Consider the following 19105-nt stretch of genomic DNA (forward strand, 5'->3'; position numbering starts at 1 on the left):
TTCTATATAAAATACAGAGAATTTTGATTTTATTTGGCATAACATACAAATTACAATACACTTGACAAAATACTTGAAAGACAAATATTGTACACAGGGGCAGATTGTTAGTTCATATATACCTTTGGTATAAAAAAATCACAATATAATACAGCAACATATATTGAGAGGTTATATAAGAGGTTAGTCTATGGCGATAGACTTCTATCAAAATGCTTCAAATCAAATACATATGTCAAAAATGTTACTGTAAATACTTGAGGTGTCCATGAGTTTGTATGGAAGCCCGTTCCCGCCACCAAAAAATAAAATCGGATTAAGAGTTATGAGATAGTAAGTCATAATTATGAGATAGTAAGTCATAATTATGAGATAGTAAGTCATTATTATGAGATACGTTCAGGCGATCTGTATCATTTAAATCCAATGTGCACTTTGCATCAGGCCCTCAACTAAAGATAACCTTATGCATATCCTAGTCAATCACACATTGTAAGAAAGAGAGATTGTGGTGATATTGTTCAATATTAACATATTGAAGAGTTTTGTTGATGTGAGTTGGTGCCTGTATGATGACATCTGGTTGACATCAGATTTAATTAATATGTACAAAACATTAGGAACACCTTCCTAATGTTGAGTTGCACTCCCTTTTGCCCTCAGAACAGCCTCAATTTTGTTGGGTCATGGACTCTACAAGGTGTCGAAAGTGTTCCACAGGGATGCTGCCCCATGTTGACTTCAATGCTTTCCACAGTTGTGTCAAGCCGGCTGGATGTGCTTCGGGTGGTGGACCATTCTTGATACACACGGGAAACTGTTGAGCGTGAAAAACCTTGTAGCGTTGAAGTTCTTGACACTCTCAAACCAATGCACCTGGCACCTACTACCATACCCCATTCAAAGGCACTTAAATCTTTTGTCTTGCCCATTCACCCTCTGAATGGCACACATACAGAATCCATGACTCAATAAAAATCCTTCTTTAACCTGTCTCTTCCCCTTCATCTACACTGATTGAAGTGGGTTTTACAAGTAAGATCAATAAGGAATCATAGCTTTCACCTGGATTCACCTGGTCAGTCTATGTCATGGAAATATGTTTGTACACTCAGTGTAAAGCCACTGATTATTCAACACTGTAACTTAGAAATGAGTAACGGTCTTACCCAATCAGAACCCAAAATATAAGCTTGGTTTACTCTATTGTGTGTAAACAATGTAATTGTAAACAACACAGTATAGCTTCAAAACATGGTTAAAAATATAATTTGTATCTGATGGATGGTCAGTCCTTGCATCCATATGTGAGTCCTTGTGTCTATGTATTTGAGATTGGTTACATTTCTCCTGCCCCATTCCTCAGCTGTGGTGGGAGAAGCTATGTTATTGTGTGAATCCCAGATTGCCCCTTTATAAGGGGTCGACTTGCAGGACTATTCAATGTCCATGATCCAGACATTCTATCTCATAATTATGACTTTCTATCTCATGACTATACCTTACTATCTCATAACTCGTAGTCAGATATTTTTTCCTGGGTGGCGGGAACGAGCTTCCATACTTGATGGCTTGCCTGGTTAATGCAATTTGAGCTTTTGGAATTATTCCTGACTAAATCAAGCACACCTTGAGTATTAGAAATGTTTGGATAGGCCTAGGCCACAAATTGTATAAAAATCTGTATGCTTTGTTTAAAGAAGAAAAGTATTGTTGTCATTCATAGTCTTCCATATGGCACTGAATCCTAATTTTAACATTACAAGACACATTAAATGTAACCGTGTATACATGTGCTGTATGTAACACCCAGGCACTGTGGTGTTCCTCCCAGAAGTGTCTAAGTTAAGACCTCCAAAAAAAGTCATCATAGTAACAATACAAGACACATTAAATGTAACAGTGTACATGTAACAATCAGTGACATAAAAGTGCTAAATATGCAATAGATCCAGAGATCTGAGCAACAGAGCTGAGCTTCATGGCTGGTTTGGTTGGTCGTAGTCCCCACCAAGCTATTAAGCTACTAATAATATTAATTAATATTAATTAAAGCTATTAAAACATGTATTGAATACATCTTTAGCTGCTCAACAATACTTGGAAATATTGTAGGTCCTGACAAAGGCAGGACTCTCTCTTCTCTGACAAAGTTTCAGAGATTAAAAGTAAAGGTCCATAATCTCCTCCTCCTTGTCCTCATTGTGTTTAAGGATCTTATCAGCGACAGGCTTTAAGCGTTTGGTCACCAGTTTGAGGTTGGTCTCGTGAAGGATGACCTGGCTCAAGTACTTCTCTCGTTTGATCTGTTCCCTCACTGTGTAAGGCACGTCCGGGATCACGTAGGACAGAATGAACTTGGTCAGGTACACAATGTGCTGAGGGGACAAGGGTATAAGGGTCGGAAGGAGGGAAAACATTATTAGGATTTCTTGAAAGGCTAGAAAATGTCCATCTGGCATTAGACTATACAGTAGAAAGAAAAATCAGGTCAAAGCAACGTTTCAGAGAAATTTCTACTCACCTCTACAACTATTATGAAAGCCATCTTGGCAGCTATCACATGCCAGTAGTAGATACTGTATTCATATTGCCTGTGGTGTCCTGGTGGATATCTGAAATCTCGATATCTAAAGTATGACAGAGAGACTGCATGAAATATTTCAATGTCTAACACGATTTCATTGAAACCCATCTCATATACATTAACATTACCTGCAGGTGGTGCTGTTATTGAACCAGTAAGGCGTTTGCATGGGCCGGCTCTTGTTGGAGAAGTCCTGGATGTCGAACACAGAGAGCGTGTTGTTGATGTAGCCCTGCATGGTGTGACTGGAATGGTCTCCATAGGGATACACAGAGAAAGACCAGTAGTAAACCAATCGTGGGATCATGTCTGATGTGAAGGCAATGATCATGGCCTGGCAGAGAGACAAGGAAGTGGAGGAGACAGTGCACATTAAACTGGTGCTCATCATAATAGATTCATTATAATCTATCTAAGAATGTCACTACGTGCTTCTTTCACATGCTTTGCTTGCTGTTTGGGGTTTTAGGCTGGGTTTCTGTACAGCACTTTGAGAATATCAGCTGATGTACGAAGGGCTATATAAAAATACATTTGATTTGATTTGATTTGACTACATCAGCATGGTAACAATCAAATTATATGACTGACATCCAGTGATGGGATTATGCAAGGGAAAATAAACCAAGATAAATAGATCATCTCAAAAAATATATTTATGTTTCATAATACTTCATAATCCAATGGAGGAGTCATCACTCACGTTTGATGCCACAGCCAAAATGGCGACACCTTGGAGAATGGGTTGCCACGCCCCGATGTCTTGGGCCTTCTCTGGAACCATGCGGCGAAACTGGGTGATGATCTTCCAGGCGTCCACCCGGATCTCAAAGAGGTTATTGACCAGAGCCAGGACAGGAGCCAGGGGGAAGGAGGCCACGAACAGAGTCACAAAACCAAACTGGATCACTGTAGGAAAAAGCCATGCAGACACAAAGCCAAATTTGATCCCTGCAGAAAAAAGCCTTTAAATCAATAGATCTAGGAACCTGATACTATGATAGTAGCTGATAGGCTAGCTAGGGGGGAACCTGATACTATGATAGTAGCTGATAGGCTAGCTAGGGGGAAACCTGATACTATGATAGTAGCTGATAGGCTAGCTAGGGGGGAACCTGATACTATGATAGTAGCTGATAGGCTAGCTAGGGGGAAACCTGATACTATGATAGTAGCTGATAGGCTAGCTAGGGGGGAACCTGATACTATGATAGTAGCTGATAGGCTAGCTAGGGGGGAACCTGATACTATGATAGTAGCTGATAGGCTAGCTAGGGGGGAACCTGATACTATGATAGTAGTTGATAGGCTAGCTAGGGGGGAACCTGATACTATGATAGTAGCTGATAGGCTAGCTAGGGGGGAACCTGATACTATGATAGTAGTTGATAGGCTAGCTACGGGGGAACCTGATACTATGATAGTAGCTGATAGGCTAGCTAGGGGGGAACCTGATAATATGATAGTAGCTGATAGTATCAGGCTCCCCCCTAGCTAGCCTATGGTAGTAGCTGATAGGCTAGCTAGGGGCAACCTGATAGTAGCTGATGGGCTAGCTATGGGGGAACCTGATACTATGATAGTAGCTGATAGGCTAGCTAGGGGCAACCTGATAGTAGCTGATAGGCTAGCTAGGGGCAATCTGATACTATGATAGTTAGTAGCTCATAGGCTAGCTAGGGGGGAACCTGATACAATGATAGTAGTTGATAGGCTAGCTAGGGGGGAATCTGATACTATGATAGTAGCTGATAGGCTAGCTAGGGGGAACCTAATGCTATGATAGTAGCTGATAGGCTAGCTAGGGGGGAACCTGATACTATGACAGTTAGTACTGATAGCCTAGCTAGGGGGAACCTGATACTATGACAGTAGTTGATAGGCTAGCTAGGGGGAACCTGATACTATGATAGTAGCTGATAGGCTAGCTAGGGGGGAACCTGATACTATGATAGTAGCTGATAGGCCAGCTAGAGGGGAACCTGATACTATGATAGTAGCTGATAGGCTAGCTAGAGGGGAACCTGATACTACGATAGTTAGTAGCTGATAGGCTAGCTAGGGGGGAACCTGATAATATGATAGTAGCTGGGGGGGATTTGCACCATATAGCTTATGTCCATCCAACCCTTCTAGATTAAGTAAGTGCCTTGGGGATAGTGGCTAGAGGTGGTTTCTGGACAGAGCCCAAAGAAATAGCAGGATCAGCTTAAAAACCTTCCGAGCATACGCATATAGCTACCACCATATTGTGTCTACACCTATCCAATCCTCTCAGATCTACAGAGGTGCCCGGGGATAGGGGCTAGGGGTTGATTTGGGTGGGAGAGAGGGAGAGAGTTTGCCTCATTCTTCATATCTTACCCATCTCCAGGTATTCATAGAAGAGGCCCAGCTTCCCAATAGGCTGCAGCTGATAGTCCTGCTCCCAGCGAGGAATCACCTTTTCAGACCCCACACGTGTGCAGTAGCGGAATATCAAATTCTTCATCCACCTGATGATGAGAAACATGTCAATCGCAGAATCATGATGCTTATAACAAGGTAATAGAGCTCGCCAGCTTGTAGTCCTAAAAAACAGAAATTTGTTAGCATTTTAAAAGGAGAAAATCCTAAAAAAATTAAATTAGTTTAATTTCCTATGGGGAAAATGAATAGGGAAAGAATGGGGTTTTGGGATAAACGCCGAAAATAAAGTCTGAGGTTAAAATAGGATTAGGAGATATCATACGTTTTGTCCTATGAGATAATATCAGTCAGTTAACATGACCTTAATGAATTATGAAGCCTTTATGTGCTTTATGTTTTTGTTTTGATTACATAAATGCTTTAAAATTCACAAAAAGTGAAGTTAGCTGATGAAGATGATCTCATAGAACAAAACGTATAAGATCTCCTAAGCCTGTGTTTTTGGCATTTATCCAGAAACCGAACAAAAAAACATTAATTTCCCCATAGGCTTTGGCCAATAAGCCATGGTGGAGTTAGTCTCCGTTAGTGCCTACAAAAAGACGCCTTTATGATTGCTCTCTGAATCAGATAATAATGATGTCTGGATACAGATACACTTGAAGATAAGGGGGTATTCCATTTTGAGTTGGGATGGAATAAACCATTGAACCAACCCGGATCCAATGTAACTGGGAAACTTTACGGTTGCTGGGCTCCTAGAGAGCTGATCTGGTTGGCCATTTTGTTCTTCATTGAACCAAAAACTCACGGCAGCAACACCTCCTGAATGTTATTCCAGATGGCTTTACCGCCCATGATGACAGTGAGCTGGGTTGTCAACTCAATCAGGCATCCTCCTGGATCACACTGGTAAGGATAAGACACAAACAATGCATCAAACAATGTCGGCCATCTTGTAGTATTACATGATAAAGCACCTCCATTCAAACAACTTGTATTTAGTGGAAGATTTCCAGGTTCATTCATTTGAAATATGAAGGTCTCTTTTAGTCAAACACAAATGCCACAGAATGCAACAGCTAATAATTTGGCAACGTAGTTAGAACACAAGCGAAGTGGAAAAGCAAAACACTGTCATACTGTGTTATCACATATTCTGTACCAAGCACCAATCAACTGAGCCTTCAATCAACTGATCTTTCAATCAACTGATAGGCGTACATACCTCCTCATTTCTGTACTTGCCCAGCAGGTAAACAGGTTGCCCAGGGTAACCAACCACTTTCCCTTTGACAAAGGCAATGTAGAAGCAGGAGGAGTAGTAGTTGACAAACTGGAACAGGAACATCTTCAGAGTCAGACTGTTCTCATAATCCGTCTTGGTCCTTGGAAGCTCTTTAAAATGAAGTAAGGCATCTTCTCAGTCTCATCAAAAAAACATCAGGCTTAAATCAAGCTTTTACTGTGTCTTGATTCTGCAAATGACTCTGGATAAGGACATCAGCTAAGGGCTATTGTGGTGGTGTGAATTTCCTAGAGTATAAATATGTTGGCATACATATATTTGGATTACTTCAGACCTATTGGCGTGCAATATTTACTCATATCATGGTATAATTGCAGAATGTTTGGGGCACTGCATCAACCTTGCTAAGGCATGTTGAGTGAATATTAGCCCTTGTCTGAAAGCAGTTTGAGAAACACCATAGTTCTGTATAGCAAACCACATTTTTCCTGTTGTTTGACATTGGGTCATCTCACCAAAGTCAGTGATCCAGATGGCAACCCTCTCATACAGGATGTTGAGCACCATGATTACAACGAAGCTGATGATAGAAGCAGTGACGGAGGTGGCCATTTGTGCGGTCACATACTCCTTAAACGGTTCAAGCTCCTTTAGGTCAGACTGGAGTCTCGTCGAAAATGAGAAGAACACTGCCAGTCGGTATACGATGATGGCCACCACTGACGCTAGGATCAACACAATCTGAACACAAGCACAAACACAAGAATTGGAGGGGTCAGACTTGGAACAAAGGTTAGGGTTATATAAAAAAAATATATATATGTTGGAGTGCATATGAATTGGCCTATTCAGGACAAGATAACAGTAGAGAAATCCAAAAGTTTTCACCCAGAATAAGACAGTCCCAATTCCTAAAGACACTCTTATACACCGTCCACAGGCTGTATAAGGTACTTTCTCTTTTACCTAAATGAAGAATAACATGTTTTAGAATGATTTAATGATACAGGTAATATTGTCCTTTTAAAACAAGTATATAACATTACTATCATCAGTTGTGGAGTGTTCTTCTAGCCTCCTGAGTCTGATGCTATGGAATCACCATATGTGACGAACACATCTTCCTTACCCGTGTGACGGGGTTGATTCTCTCGTGGTTACACTTGGCCTCATACTCGGGACGAGGTTGCTCCTCCTGCTCCAGGAACTCCACGGTGTCCCACTCATACTCCAGCTCTGCCTGGTAGCGCTTCCAGAACTCCAGAAACACGGTCACTAGAACCAGGATGGGAACAGTATAACGCTTTATTTTACTTGCCTGGTCCTAGACTTTAGCATGTACTGAGGAAAACTCTAATATCATTATCATGCAACATCTAATTGCTAATAAGCTTAGAAAGACAAAACTACACACTCAAATAATGCAGTTTCTGAAACCTCTACATTGAAACATTTGGTAAGTTTAATGAATTAAATGACTCACCCCAAATGGCCATAAAGACAGCAAACACGAGCGTCCCATAGTTATCAAATATGCACAGTTTCTGAGGAAGGCAAGGTCTCATGAAATACTTAGCTTTTCACATCATTTTTCTCTCCATCCATGACACTTTGTAAATATATATGAAAACAAACCTTGTTCAAAAAGGTTTAATATGACTCATGTCTCATGGGCCAAAGAGTCTAAGAAAACGGTCTGACATAAAAAGCATTGGCAAATAGAATTTTAAGGGACTCACTATACATATAAGTCACTTTCATAATCATAATCACTCTGAATTGACCATGTGAGTGAATGAGAAAAAACCTGTACAGCCATGGACCAGAATTAGTGACCCTAATGTATGCATTACTTACTTTAGAAGATTCACAGGTGCTGTTGAGCCTCCAGTATGTGCACTCCTTATCACACTGCGGACACATCACAATATTTCCTCCAATCAAAGGGTCGCACACCTCTTTGCTGTCCAATAAATGAACAGAGCAGATGGGTCAAACTTCACCAAAAACTCAACAACAAAATGCAACAAAGTTGTTAATCATTGGGTTTTCACACTGAGTGTCAGGGTACAGCATGGAAGGAACATCAAGCAACTTATATTTACTCTACTTATGTGTCCTGTCCTGCACTAATTGATCTTCATTTGATATTCACTAGATTTAGCAACTTGTAATATATTTCTATGGTGATGTGGGTTTCTGAAGTACTTTCTTTGAGTTTTAAACGTACCTCCAGGTGCTTGTTTCTTGAGTCGTGTAACCATAAATGAAACAGCCAAGTCCAACAATGGCAGCGAGGGCGAGCATGGCTGTATAGAAGCCCAGCCAAGCAAAGTAAATGCCAATCTTTTCCCCATAATACTTTCTGTGAGAAAATGAAAGAAAATAGTATTATTTCCATCCCTTATTTGCTATAATTATAATGATTAGGCCTCTAAGCACATTCTGTTTGGAAGAATAATTCTCAACACATTAAACTAAAGCAGTGATGTGCATGCAATGTGCATATTTGCAAAAGTAGATTCAAGTATGAATTACCTTATGAGATCAAGTGGCTGCATCTTATAGAAACTCTTAGGGTGAGCCCACTCGTTATACAGGAGGTATCTCTCATTGGGGCACTCATCTTCTTTCGACCTGACGTTGAATCTGCACTAAAGTATGTTCACAGAAAACAAAACTAAAAAGTCCATAAAAACACTGCTCAGTCTTTTCACAGATAGATTGGTGTTTAATGTTCTATGTTGTCAGTTACTAGTGCCACCCTGCTCTTCACTGCCACTCACATCATGCAGGGGATAAGCAGCCTTGTACACCCCCCCATCGAGCAGCTTGGTGACACCAAACTTCTTGATGTTCCCTCGCACCTCATAGGGGGCTCGGCTGAGGATGTAGTAGGCCTGAGGAGGAAGACCAACCATTCTGTTATCATTGAAGTGTAAAGAAAGGAGCGTTAACACTGTGTTTTAAGTATCGGTACATGGATATTTTTGTAGCGCAAGGGCTGAATAACCAATCTAAGTGGTCTACCGACCAAATATCTTCCAATACCATTTAGCAGCATCAGAAACCTGAGATGCTTAAACTACCGAAAGAAAGTAAATGAGATTACTTATTTTTAATCTCTATCAAAATCTAGTGCGCCGCTGCATCTTTAACCTCTTGACTTTTGACTTTATGTCCCATGATGAGGTAAAGAAAGCAGCGCACTTGCCATTCTACTCCTCATGGACGGCGTGAAGAAGAGGTCCCGGTCCTTCACGTAGAAGTACTCCAGTCTGTCCTTCTCGAATGGGGCGGTGAAGTACTCCGTCTCCTTGGCTATGAGGTCCTCGCTGGGGTAGAAATGTTTGGTTATGCAGCTGAGGAAGTTGAAGGGCGAGGACGTGGTGGACAGGTCATTGGGCTGAATGGGCAGCTTAATGTGGAGGACCTCGGCGTAGGTACACAGCATGTCCCAGGGCATGTGCACCTTGACGAACAACAGCTTCTCATCCACCACCTTGTCGGAATGACGAAGATAAAACAACACGATAAGGCAGCCCTTTTCATTTCAACTAAATATATTACAACTTCAGTAATCCCCTAAAGGGAAATTAAGAAGATATTGCCATGATCATAAAATACATCCTCCACATAAAACAAGTACTAAAACATCACATTAATCTAATGTAATGCTTTATTATCTACAAAATCAGAAGTTGGCTCTGTGTTTATCAATGTTAACTCATTAATCGTGTTCCATGAAATACCACTAAAGTCTGACAATTATTGGGAAACTACTGTCACGTCCTGACCAATATTTAGGTATTATTTATATTATATTTGGTCAGGACGTGGCAGAGGTATATTTGTTTTGTATTGTGGGGTTTTGTGTGTGGTGTAGTGGGGTGTGTTAGTTTTGGTATAGGTTCTAGGTTTGTTGTTCTATGTGTAGTTTTGGGTGCTGGACTCTCAATTGGAGGCAGGTGTTTCTAGTTGCCTCTGATTGGGAGTCCTATAAGTAGGTGTGTGTTTGTTTGGTAGGTTGTGGGTAGTTGTATTTTGCACTGCATTTATTCTGCCTGTAAAACTGTCACTAGTCTTTATTCGTTTTCTTGTTTTTTCTCTGTGTTCACATTCATTTAATAAATTAAGATGATGAGCACTAACTCCTCTGCGTATTGGTCCACGTTCTCCGGCGATGATTTCGCTATATCGTCTGACGATGAAGATTTCTGTGACAGAACTACCCGCCACAACAGGACCAAGCAGCGGAGGAATTCTGGCAAGGACTGGGGAAACACGGCTGGTAAGGGAGCCCAAGAGGCAGCCCCAATAATTTTTTTTGGGGGGGCACAAGGGCAGTTTGGCGGGGCGAGGATGGATCCCCAGGCCAGCTCCCCGTACCCTGTTTAGGCAGAGACAAACTGGACAGGTCCCGTGCTTTGGGGTGATGGGTACGGCAGAGTAAATACATAAAGCCAGTCCTTGTAAAATGCATTATGTGACCACTCACAGATCTGGCAGCCTCTAGTTCCATCCCCATCTTCATCAAGCTGGCCTCAAAGTACTCTCTCCGTTGCTAGGGAAGAGAATACAGGATGTTAAATCAATGGATCCCGTGTTTGTAACACTGCCCCTTCGGTTTCCCTATTGGATGAGGTCCAATCTGTTTCTCTTATTACTCTTGTAATGAAAAGTGCTTTACAAATGTTAAATGTAATATCTAATACATTATTACATTAATATTATTTACCATTTTACCATTTACCCATCTTAACTGTGGTTGTGTATAATAAATAATGAATGAAAAGTGTCATTATATTGACATTACATTGACTGATTTCCCCTCGATGGATAGCAATGCATTGACTGATTTCAACCATGTATGAAACTGACTACATCTATATGGGAATTGTGTGTACGATACAAGACCCCTTCTGATAAAACCACGTCAAATAAATAAAAGCTCATTGGTCAATCAAAATACATTGCTACTACATGCATCTGTATGCTTCTGTTAAGTGCATCCACAATACTTGTAAAGAATTGTAAATACAGTGTATATATGTAAATGGCCTCATATTAACCATAGGGATACCTTAGATCTGACACACAGTGACTGAAACAAAGAAAAACTCCCTGTACAAATATTCAGAGTCAATATTCCGGGTGTACAATGAGGAAGCGTTGTGTGAATGCTTTAGGTCCTGGCATAATACATCACCAGCTTCTATGACGGAACATAAAACTGATTCATACAAGTTAACATCTTTGATGGAATGCGGCTTTGGTAACTTGTTTCATAGATAATACAGTAGTCCTCTTAAACTATAAGAAAACACATTTAGATTCACATATTCCTCAAAACTATGCTTACATTGTGAAACTGCATTTAATTTCAAACATGCTTTTTCACAGCACAGTAGGAATACTGTTTTTAACTTCTGTCAGACAGAAACCTGCTGACCATGTTGAAAGTGAATAAGGATGCTTAGACTCACAATCTGCCACCAGATATGCACTTACTTTACGTTTCTGGAACATTCTATTTTTGTCAATCTCCTTCATGTCCTCATCTTCATAGACTAAGACAAAGTCGATCCGTCTAACCCCATCATTGAAGAACAGAGAGTCAGATTTGCCGTTGAACTCAGCCTGTGGGCAAAAACAACAGGCGATATCTGGTAGCTCCACAGTGATATCTGGTAGCTCCACAGCCTCAAACTCAAACTCTTCTTCTTCCATGATATCATACATGTCCTTTAACGAGAGAGGGACTGACAGACAGCCTCACTGTGCTTGTACGAGACCCTACTAGACAACGTCTTTCTCAACTGACATCAGACTTAGATGGGAGAGGAAGGGAAGAGTCTACAACGGCAAAAAGTGACACACCCTTTTTTGTTCCATGAACGATAACAGTCCACATTTGGATTGGGATCAAACATAGACCTCTCTTGTAATTACAGATATTTTGCACATTGATTCATGCATTTTCTGCATATGAAAATACAAAAGCGAATCAATCCACATCCCTCTTGGTGAAATAAATGCAAGAACAAGCCATGTTATACAAATATGGTATTAATTGTCAAGTTATTCATTGGCAGCTCAAACTAATACTACAACTACTATCAAAGCTATGAGTACTAATCATTTTCATAATGCAGAAATGTCATACAATTTAAAGGGTTGAGACTCACCTTCTCCACTATGGGCACTGATGCCCCCTCAGGTATAGTCTCATAGGTTGGCAAAAACTCCTGAGAATAGACTGCCCCCCCCCCCCCCAAAAGAAAACATGTATTAAAGACATGCGAGACATGCATGACAAGATCTTGATGGAGATTTGACTCTTCTTAACCACCATCTTTTGTAAGACTCTGACAAGGCCCAGCAGATACACATGATCAGATTTACTGAGCATATGCACCAGTGCAAAGTACTCACATCTTTATTTCAGAGGGGAATATAATAACAAAGTAAAGCACATTCAACAACCCACATTAAATTGTGTTCATTCAGTTAAATTGTACATTTTATTGTGTCTGGTAGTACATTCATACTTTACACAACAGATGCCATTCCATCAGGAAAACTTCCAAACATCCCATGGTAGAAAGTACTATGGGAACCTAATGTAACTGGAATCAGATGGTGTTTGGAAAACATTACCCTTAGTAACGCCCTGGAAAAGACTGTAAATGTTCAAACTCAGATACTCCATGATGGAATAGTTTGTTTAAGTCTCTTAGGCAAATACCTCCATTCGACAAGATAATAGCAACTGTGATAATAAAACTGTGCTGAAAACATTATTTTAAAATCTTCCAATGTTATTGAATTGAAGCATGCCTGATGTACTTCACTTGACTTGCTTGTATGCAATATCTCTCACTTGTTTGGCATGCAGATCTTTTGAAGTTACCAGAAATACTTAGATACTTGCATACTGCATGCCATGTGTCATGTATTTCTCCAAGTTTGACTGTGAACATATGAGACACAATACAATATTTACCTTCAGCAAAACCATCCACCTAGCTATGTGATTTATACAGGCAACCCTTTTCCCCCTGTAGAGTGCTTCCCTAGGAACAGACATGCTCCGCTGAGCCTGCTTGTACTGATGCTAGACCAGGTCAAAGGCTATGTTTACTAGCTCATGGCAGAAAAACAGACTGATGAAGCACCAGCACTTATTGGAAGCACTTTCAAAGTACTTTGTTAAATGGAGAGAGTATAAAACACACTAAACGGATGTGGATGTTTTTCAGGCCCTTCCCTCATTACATATATAACCTGAAACTACAATTATTATCATGTAATTATCTAGTAATGAAAACCTGCCTGATCCCAAATAATTGATACATTGTAGGAGAGTGGGAGTCTACATTGGGCCAATAATAGGTTCGTTTTTTGTGAATTTAGACTATGCAAGCTGTGCAGTCAGCCATAGGCTATGACTGAAATCTGGCATCTGTGAATGTAATCAGTGCGGTTGTTAGGCCTATGCCTATCTATTGCTATGTCCTCCATTGTGATCAAGGAATACTTATATATTCCAGCGACCTTAGTACAACAACTAGCGACTTAGTCAAGTAAGTCAGTGTAATGGCTAAGGCCTTAGCCTGACAACCACAGATATCCCAAAATCCGCTGCACTTGTGTCAGAAGTGGGAAGGGGCATCCTTCATGGTAAACACTGAGACCATCGAAGGTGTGCCTGTGCATAAAGAGATTTGGAAACATTGGAGCTTACTTTCCAAAGGAAGGATTGACCAGTCACAGTGACTGGGTTTGATTCCCAGTTATGATACCCTCTAATTCACTACAGTATTATAGACACTGTGGTATATGATAATGAAGTTTATGATAATGTGTAGTGTAGGGTAGAGCAGAACCCTCTCATTACAGAGGGCAATGGTGGTGCCAAAAGTCAGTACTGTTATTGCATAATGTTTTAATGTCTTAAATAACAAAGGAGAAAATATATAAGGTAAACAACAGAATAACATTTCAATCGCATAGCATATGGTTCATGATAGGTGGAAACGAAAAGCTACAAAGGAAGACTACATTCTTCCGCCCTTTTCTCTTGCGATAAAATATCTCCTATTGCGAAAGATAATGAAATCCACGTGATTTTACCGTCGTCCTCTATCATTCCCATCTCTATCTCCGTGTCGCCCTCCAATTTTGTTTCAGACACATAATCAATTAAAAAAATGTCGTTGTACACGTCCTCACTCATTTTAATAAATCGGTCACATATCACAAGTCATCAATGGTTAAAAGTGGAGGGTTGTTGTTATTCGTCATTTAACATTCAAACAGTTGTCTGGAAAATCTTTCCGCGGGAATAACGCATCATGTAGATTACTGCCAATGAGCTGCATTTGTTTAAAGAGTTCCCACTTTATTTGTCAACATTGTTTCAAAAGAAAAAAACGCTGCATGCTTTTCAGAACAAATTCTAATTTCAAAGAATGGGTGGGGTAGTCTTATACGGACTATGGGTACATTAGGAGGAGGATTTTTGAGTAGTCTCTCTAGACGTACCGGTTCCCTCCCACCAGCCTTTGAGCGATTTGGCAGCTTTGTTACGTCTGAATAGCATTCGTTAGGCCCGTAGTGTAGTTGTCGTTTTCCGATTTCCATATGCAATGAATGATTTTCATTGGGAAATGTTATTATTGCATTTGCTTGTTTTTATTGACCAGTGGGCCCGTGGGTGTCCTCAAAGAGCTTTGAGGTCCTGAAAAGGCAGGGACAAAGCGAACAAATTGAACATAACAGTACAGCCAGAATATCTCACATTTAATTGCAAGATTGTTTGACATCCATATTGTGGAATTTCATATCTTGAGTGTTGACAATAAATATAGAGCACATATTTTACTCTTAAAATGTGACCCCTTGTTATCCGTTCTGTTCCCAACCAAATTCCCTGTCAGATGCTGTTCCCTATACTGTTCCATATTAGATAGACCTACAGTTCCCCACCATACTGTTCCCCGTTAGATAAGTTCAGTGGCGACCCATCATTCATTGCCTGTTTTGCATGTCATTTTGGCATTAATACGTGTCACATATCAGTTTGCAAACAACGTAAAACAAATATACACTACCATTAAAAAGTTTGGGGTCACTTAGAAATGTCCTTGTTTTTGAAAGAAAATCATTTTTTTGTCCATTAAAATAACATCATATTGATCAGAAATACAGTGTAGACATTGTTGTAAATGACTATTGTAGCTGGAAACAGCAGATGTTTTATGGAATATCTACATAGGGGTACAGAGGCCCATTATCAGCAACCATCACTCCTTTGTTCCAATGGCATGTTGTGTTAGCTAATCCAAGTTTAGCATTTTAAAAGGCTAATTGATCATTAGAAAACCCTTCTACAATTATGTTAGCACACCTGAAAACTGTTGTCCTGATTAAAGAAGCAATAAAACTGTCCTTCTTTAGACAGTTGAGTATCTGGAGCATCAGCATTTGTGGGTTCGATTACAGGCTCAAAATGGCCAGAAACAAAGAACTTTCTTCTGAAAAGCTTGTTCTGAGAAATGAAGGCTATTCCATGCGCGAAATTGCCAAGAAACTGAATATCTCGTACAACGCTGTGTACTATTCCCTTCACAGAACAGCGCAAATTGGCTTTAAACAGAGTAGAAAGAGGAGTGGGGGGCCCCAGTGCACAACTGAGCAAGAGGACAAGTACATTAGTGTCTAGTTTGAGAAACAGACACCTCACAAGTCCTCAACTGACAGCTTCATTAAATAGTACCCGCAAAACACCGGTCTCAACGTCAACAGTGAAGAGGCGACTCCGGGATGCTGGCCTTCTAGGCAGCGTTCCTCTGTCCAGTGTCTGTGTTCTTTTGCCCATCGTAATCTTTTCTTTTTATTGGCCAGTCTGAGATATGGCTTTTTCTTTGCAACTCTGCCTAGAAAGCCAGCATACCGGATTCGCCTCTTCACCGGAGTCGCCTCTTTTTAAAGTTTGAAATAACAAAGGAGAAAATATATAAGGGACACACCAGAATAACATTTTAGCAAACAAAATAAAATGTTGCTTCGTGATAGGCGGAAACGATAGGTTACAGAGGAAGGTTACATTATTCCGCCCTTTTGTCTTGAAATGAATCCTCTCCCGTTGCAAAAGATAATGAAATCCACGTTAACTCACCAACTTCCATTCCCATCTCTATCTCCGTGTCGCCCTCCAAGTTTGTCTCGGACAAAGAATCCATTTCAAGAATGTTGTCCCCACTCTCATTCATCTTAAATATGTCACATATCACAACAAGTCATCAACGGTTAAACCTGGATAGCAAAATGTTACGGCGGAATGAACGCATCATGTAAGATCACTGCCAATGAGCTGCATGTATTCCAAAAGTTCCCACTTTATTTCCCAACGTCGCTTCAAAAGAAAAAACATTGCATGCTTTTCAGATCAAGTTCAAACTTGAGAGAATGGGTGGGGTAGTCCTATACGTACTATGGGTACTTTATGAGGAGTTTTTTTAGTAGTCTCAGACAGGCGGGTTTCCTCCGACAATATTGTTACCAAAACAATGTTGGTCTGCCATTTCCGAGTTCAGTTTTTGAGCGACTTAGCAGGACGGGCAGCTTTGTTATGCCCACATAAGTGCGGTCTGAATATATATATATATATTCACACACACACACCAGCATTCTTTAGGCCCGTATTGTAATATGAAACTGTTTCCAGTATCCATATGCAATGAATGATTCTCATTGGGAAATGTTATTATTGCATTTGCTGGTTATTAATAGGTCTGTGATTATCAACCAGGGGGCATCAAAGAGCTTAGGGGTATTGAAAAAGCTGTCAATAAAACGAACAAAATGAACATAACAGTAGGAAGGCCAAAATACCTCACATTTAATTGAACAATCGTTTGACATCCATTCATATATTGTGCAATTTCGTGTCTTGAGAAACCCGCACACTGCTCTTGCCAGTATCACTGCTCGTTATTAAGCACTTATCGGCCGCAATGCCTGCGTTAGAGCTTTTTCAAAAAAAAAAAAAAAGCTCTGACGAAGGCCTTGAGGCCGAAACGTAAAGCTTAATAAAGAGCATTGATACTAGCAAGAGCAGTGTGCGGGTTTCTTCTTTTTTCTCATCTTATTCAACTGTTACCATGCACCTGCAACAAAGATAGCTGAGATGTGCGAGTGCCTTTTGAATTTTATATCTTGAGTGTTGACAATGAATATCGAGCACATCTTGTTATCTGTTCTGTTTCCAACCGAATTCCCTGTCAGATACTTAAAAAAATATATATATATATATATATATATATATTTCACCTTTATTTAACCAGATAGGCCAGTTGAGAACAAGTTCTCATTTACAACTACGACCTGGCCAAGAGAAAGCAAAGCAGTGCAACAAAACCAACAACACAGAGTTCCACATGGGATAAACAAACGTACAATATAACACAATAGAAACATATATTTACAGTGTGTGCAAATGTAGTAAGATTAGGGAGGTAAGGCAATAAATAGGCCATAGTGGCCAATTAATTACAATTTAGCATTAACACTGGAGTGATAGATGTGCAGATGATGATGTGCAAGTAGGGATACTGGGGTGCAAAAGAGCAAAAATAAATAACAATATGGGGATGAGGTAGTTGGGTGGGCTATTTACAGATGGGCTGTGTACAGGTGCAGTGATCTGTAAGCTGTTCCATATACTGTTCCATCTACTGTTCCCTGCTCCATATTCGATGTACCTACTGTTCTCCACCATACGGTTCCTATCAGATACTGATACCCCATCAGATAGGTTTGGGTCAACTGTTCCTTATACTGTTCCCTATCAAATAGATACTGTTCCCCATCATAATAGTGCCCCGACAAATACTGTTATAACCTTTCTTATCAGAATACAGAGTATAGCCATGATGACAAACTGAAATGAAAGCAAATACATTATTTGTCGAAATACATTATTTATATGATTAAATTAAAAGTATTTAATATTGAACGCGTCATATGCTGCACATTGATTGTGCACATTTTCAACAGCAGGGATCATCAGCTATATTCAGCCACGGGCCATTTTTTGTTGTTGAGCGGATGGTCTGGGGGGCGGAACATAATAAAAACATATTTGTAGACTTCAAATTGACCGCAAGAAGCCTAAACAGATATAATATTTGACTAAAACAGAATCATTTCAAACCTTGATTACATTTGGGAACATTGGGTGCCGTCTTTCGAATGGGACATTAAAACTGGAGTCCTGACTCTGTGGACAGTCAAAATCGCATGAAGTTTATTTTAAGAGTAGGGGTTCCCCCCCGGTGTCATGGCTAAATTCCCAACCTGGCCACATTCCATCATCACTGCCTAATCATCCCCCTCATTCCTAATTGGCATACATCACTCCTCACCTCTCCACCTGATAGCTGATGTGTGGTGATCGTTCTGACACAAAAATGGTTGCTCAGTCGGTAGAAAAGTGCTATATAAATGTATTTTTTTTCTATTAAGGTATACAATCACATACGTGGCGGCAGGTAGCCTAGTGGTTAGAGCGTTAGGCCAGTAACCGAAAAGTTGCTGGATCGTATCCCTGAGCTGACAAGGTAAAAAGCTGTCGTTCTGCCTCGGAACAAAGCAGTTAACCCACTGTTCCCCGGTAGGCCGTCATTGTAAATAATCATTTGTTCTAAACTGACTTTCCTTGTTAAATAAAAAAAAATGAGTGTGAATACTTGGGGACATATTTCCAAAATTAAAATCAATTGGAGCTGATTTCCTGGTCTTTTATGTCCAACAATGAAAATTCTGAAATCTTGGGGGGTCAAATAAAACCAAAT

General features: G+C 40.2%; 1 protein-coding gene across 1 annotated transcript; it reads right to left on the reverse strand.

The window, feature by feature from the left end:
* LOC106576394 (anoctamin-6) lies at positions 1–16838 on the reverse strand. Its single transcript, XM_014153536.3, has 20 exons — positions 16429–16838; positions 12434–12504; positions 11757–11885; positions 10744–10809; positions 9460–9747; positions 9032–9145; positions 8784–8899; positions 8476–8610; positions 8103–8208; positions 7729–7789; positions 7375–7520; positions 7134–7211; positions 6761–6986; positions 6225–6394; positions 5808–5905; positions 4952–5082; positions 3291–3496; positions 2716–2921; positions 2525–2630; positions 1–2378 (listed from the first exon to the last, which is right to left on the reverse strand). Exons 1-20 carry the CDS (start codon positions 16520–16522, stop codon positions 2163–2165), a joined length of 2763 nt encoding a protein of 920 aa, XP_014009011.1. The 5' UTR covers positions 16523–16838; the 3' UTR covers positions 1–2162.
* Positions 16839–19105: the final 2267 nt, after the last annotated feature.

This window comes from Salmo salar, chromosome 17 (assembly GCF_965601325.2).
Source record: "Salmo salar chromosome 17, fSalSal1, whole genome shotgun sequence".
Classification (NCBI taxonomy): Eukaryota; Metazoa; Chordata; class Actinopteri; order Salmoniformes; family Salmonidae; genus Salmo; species Salmo salar.

Coding starts and splice junctions, on each gene's coding strand:
- LOC106576394 (XM_014153536.3), bottom strand. CDS start 16,522: ATGAATGAGAGTGGGGACAACATTCTTGAAATGGATTCTTTGTCCGAG. Junction 9,146..9,459: donor CGTCCATGAGGAGTAGAATG/GCAAGTGCGCTG, acceptor CTTCCTCCTCAG/GCCTACTACATCCTCAGCCG. Junction 7,212..7,374: donor GAATCAACCCCGTCACACGG/GTAAGGAAGATG, acceptor TTCTTCATTTAG/GTAAAAGAGAAAGTACCTTA.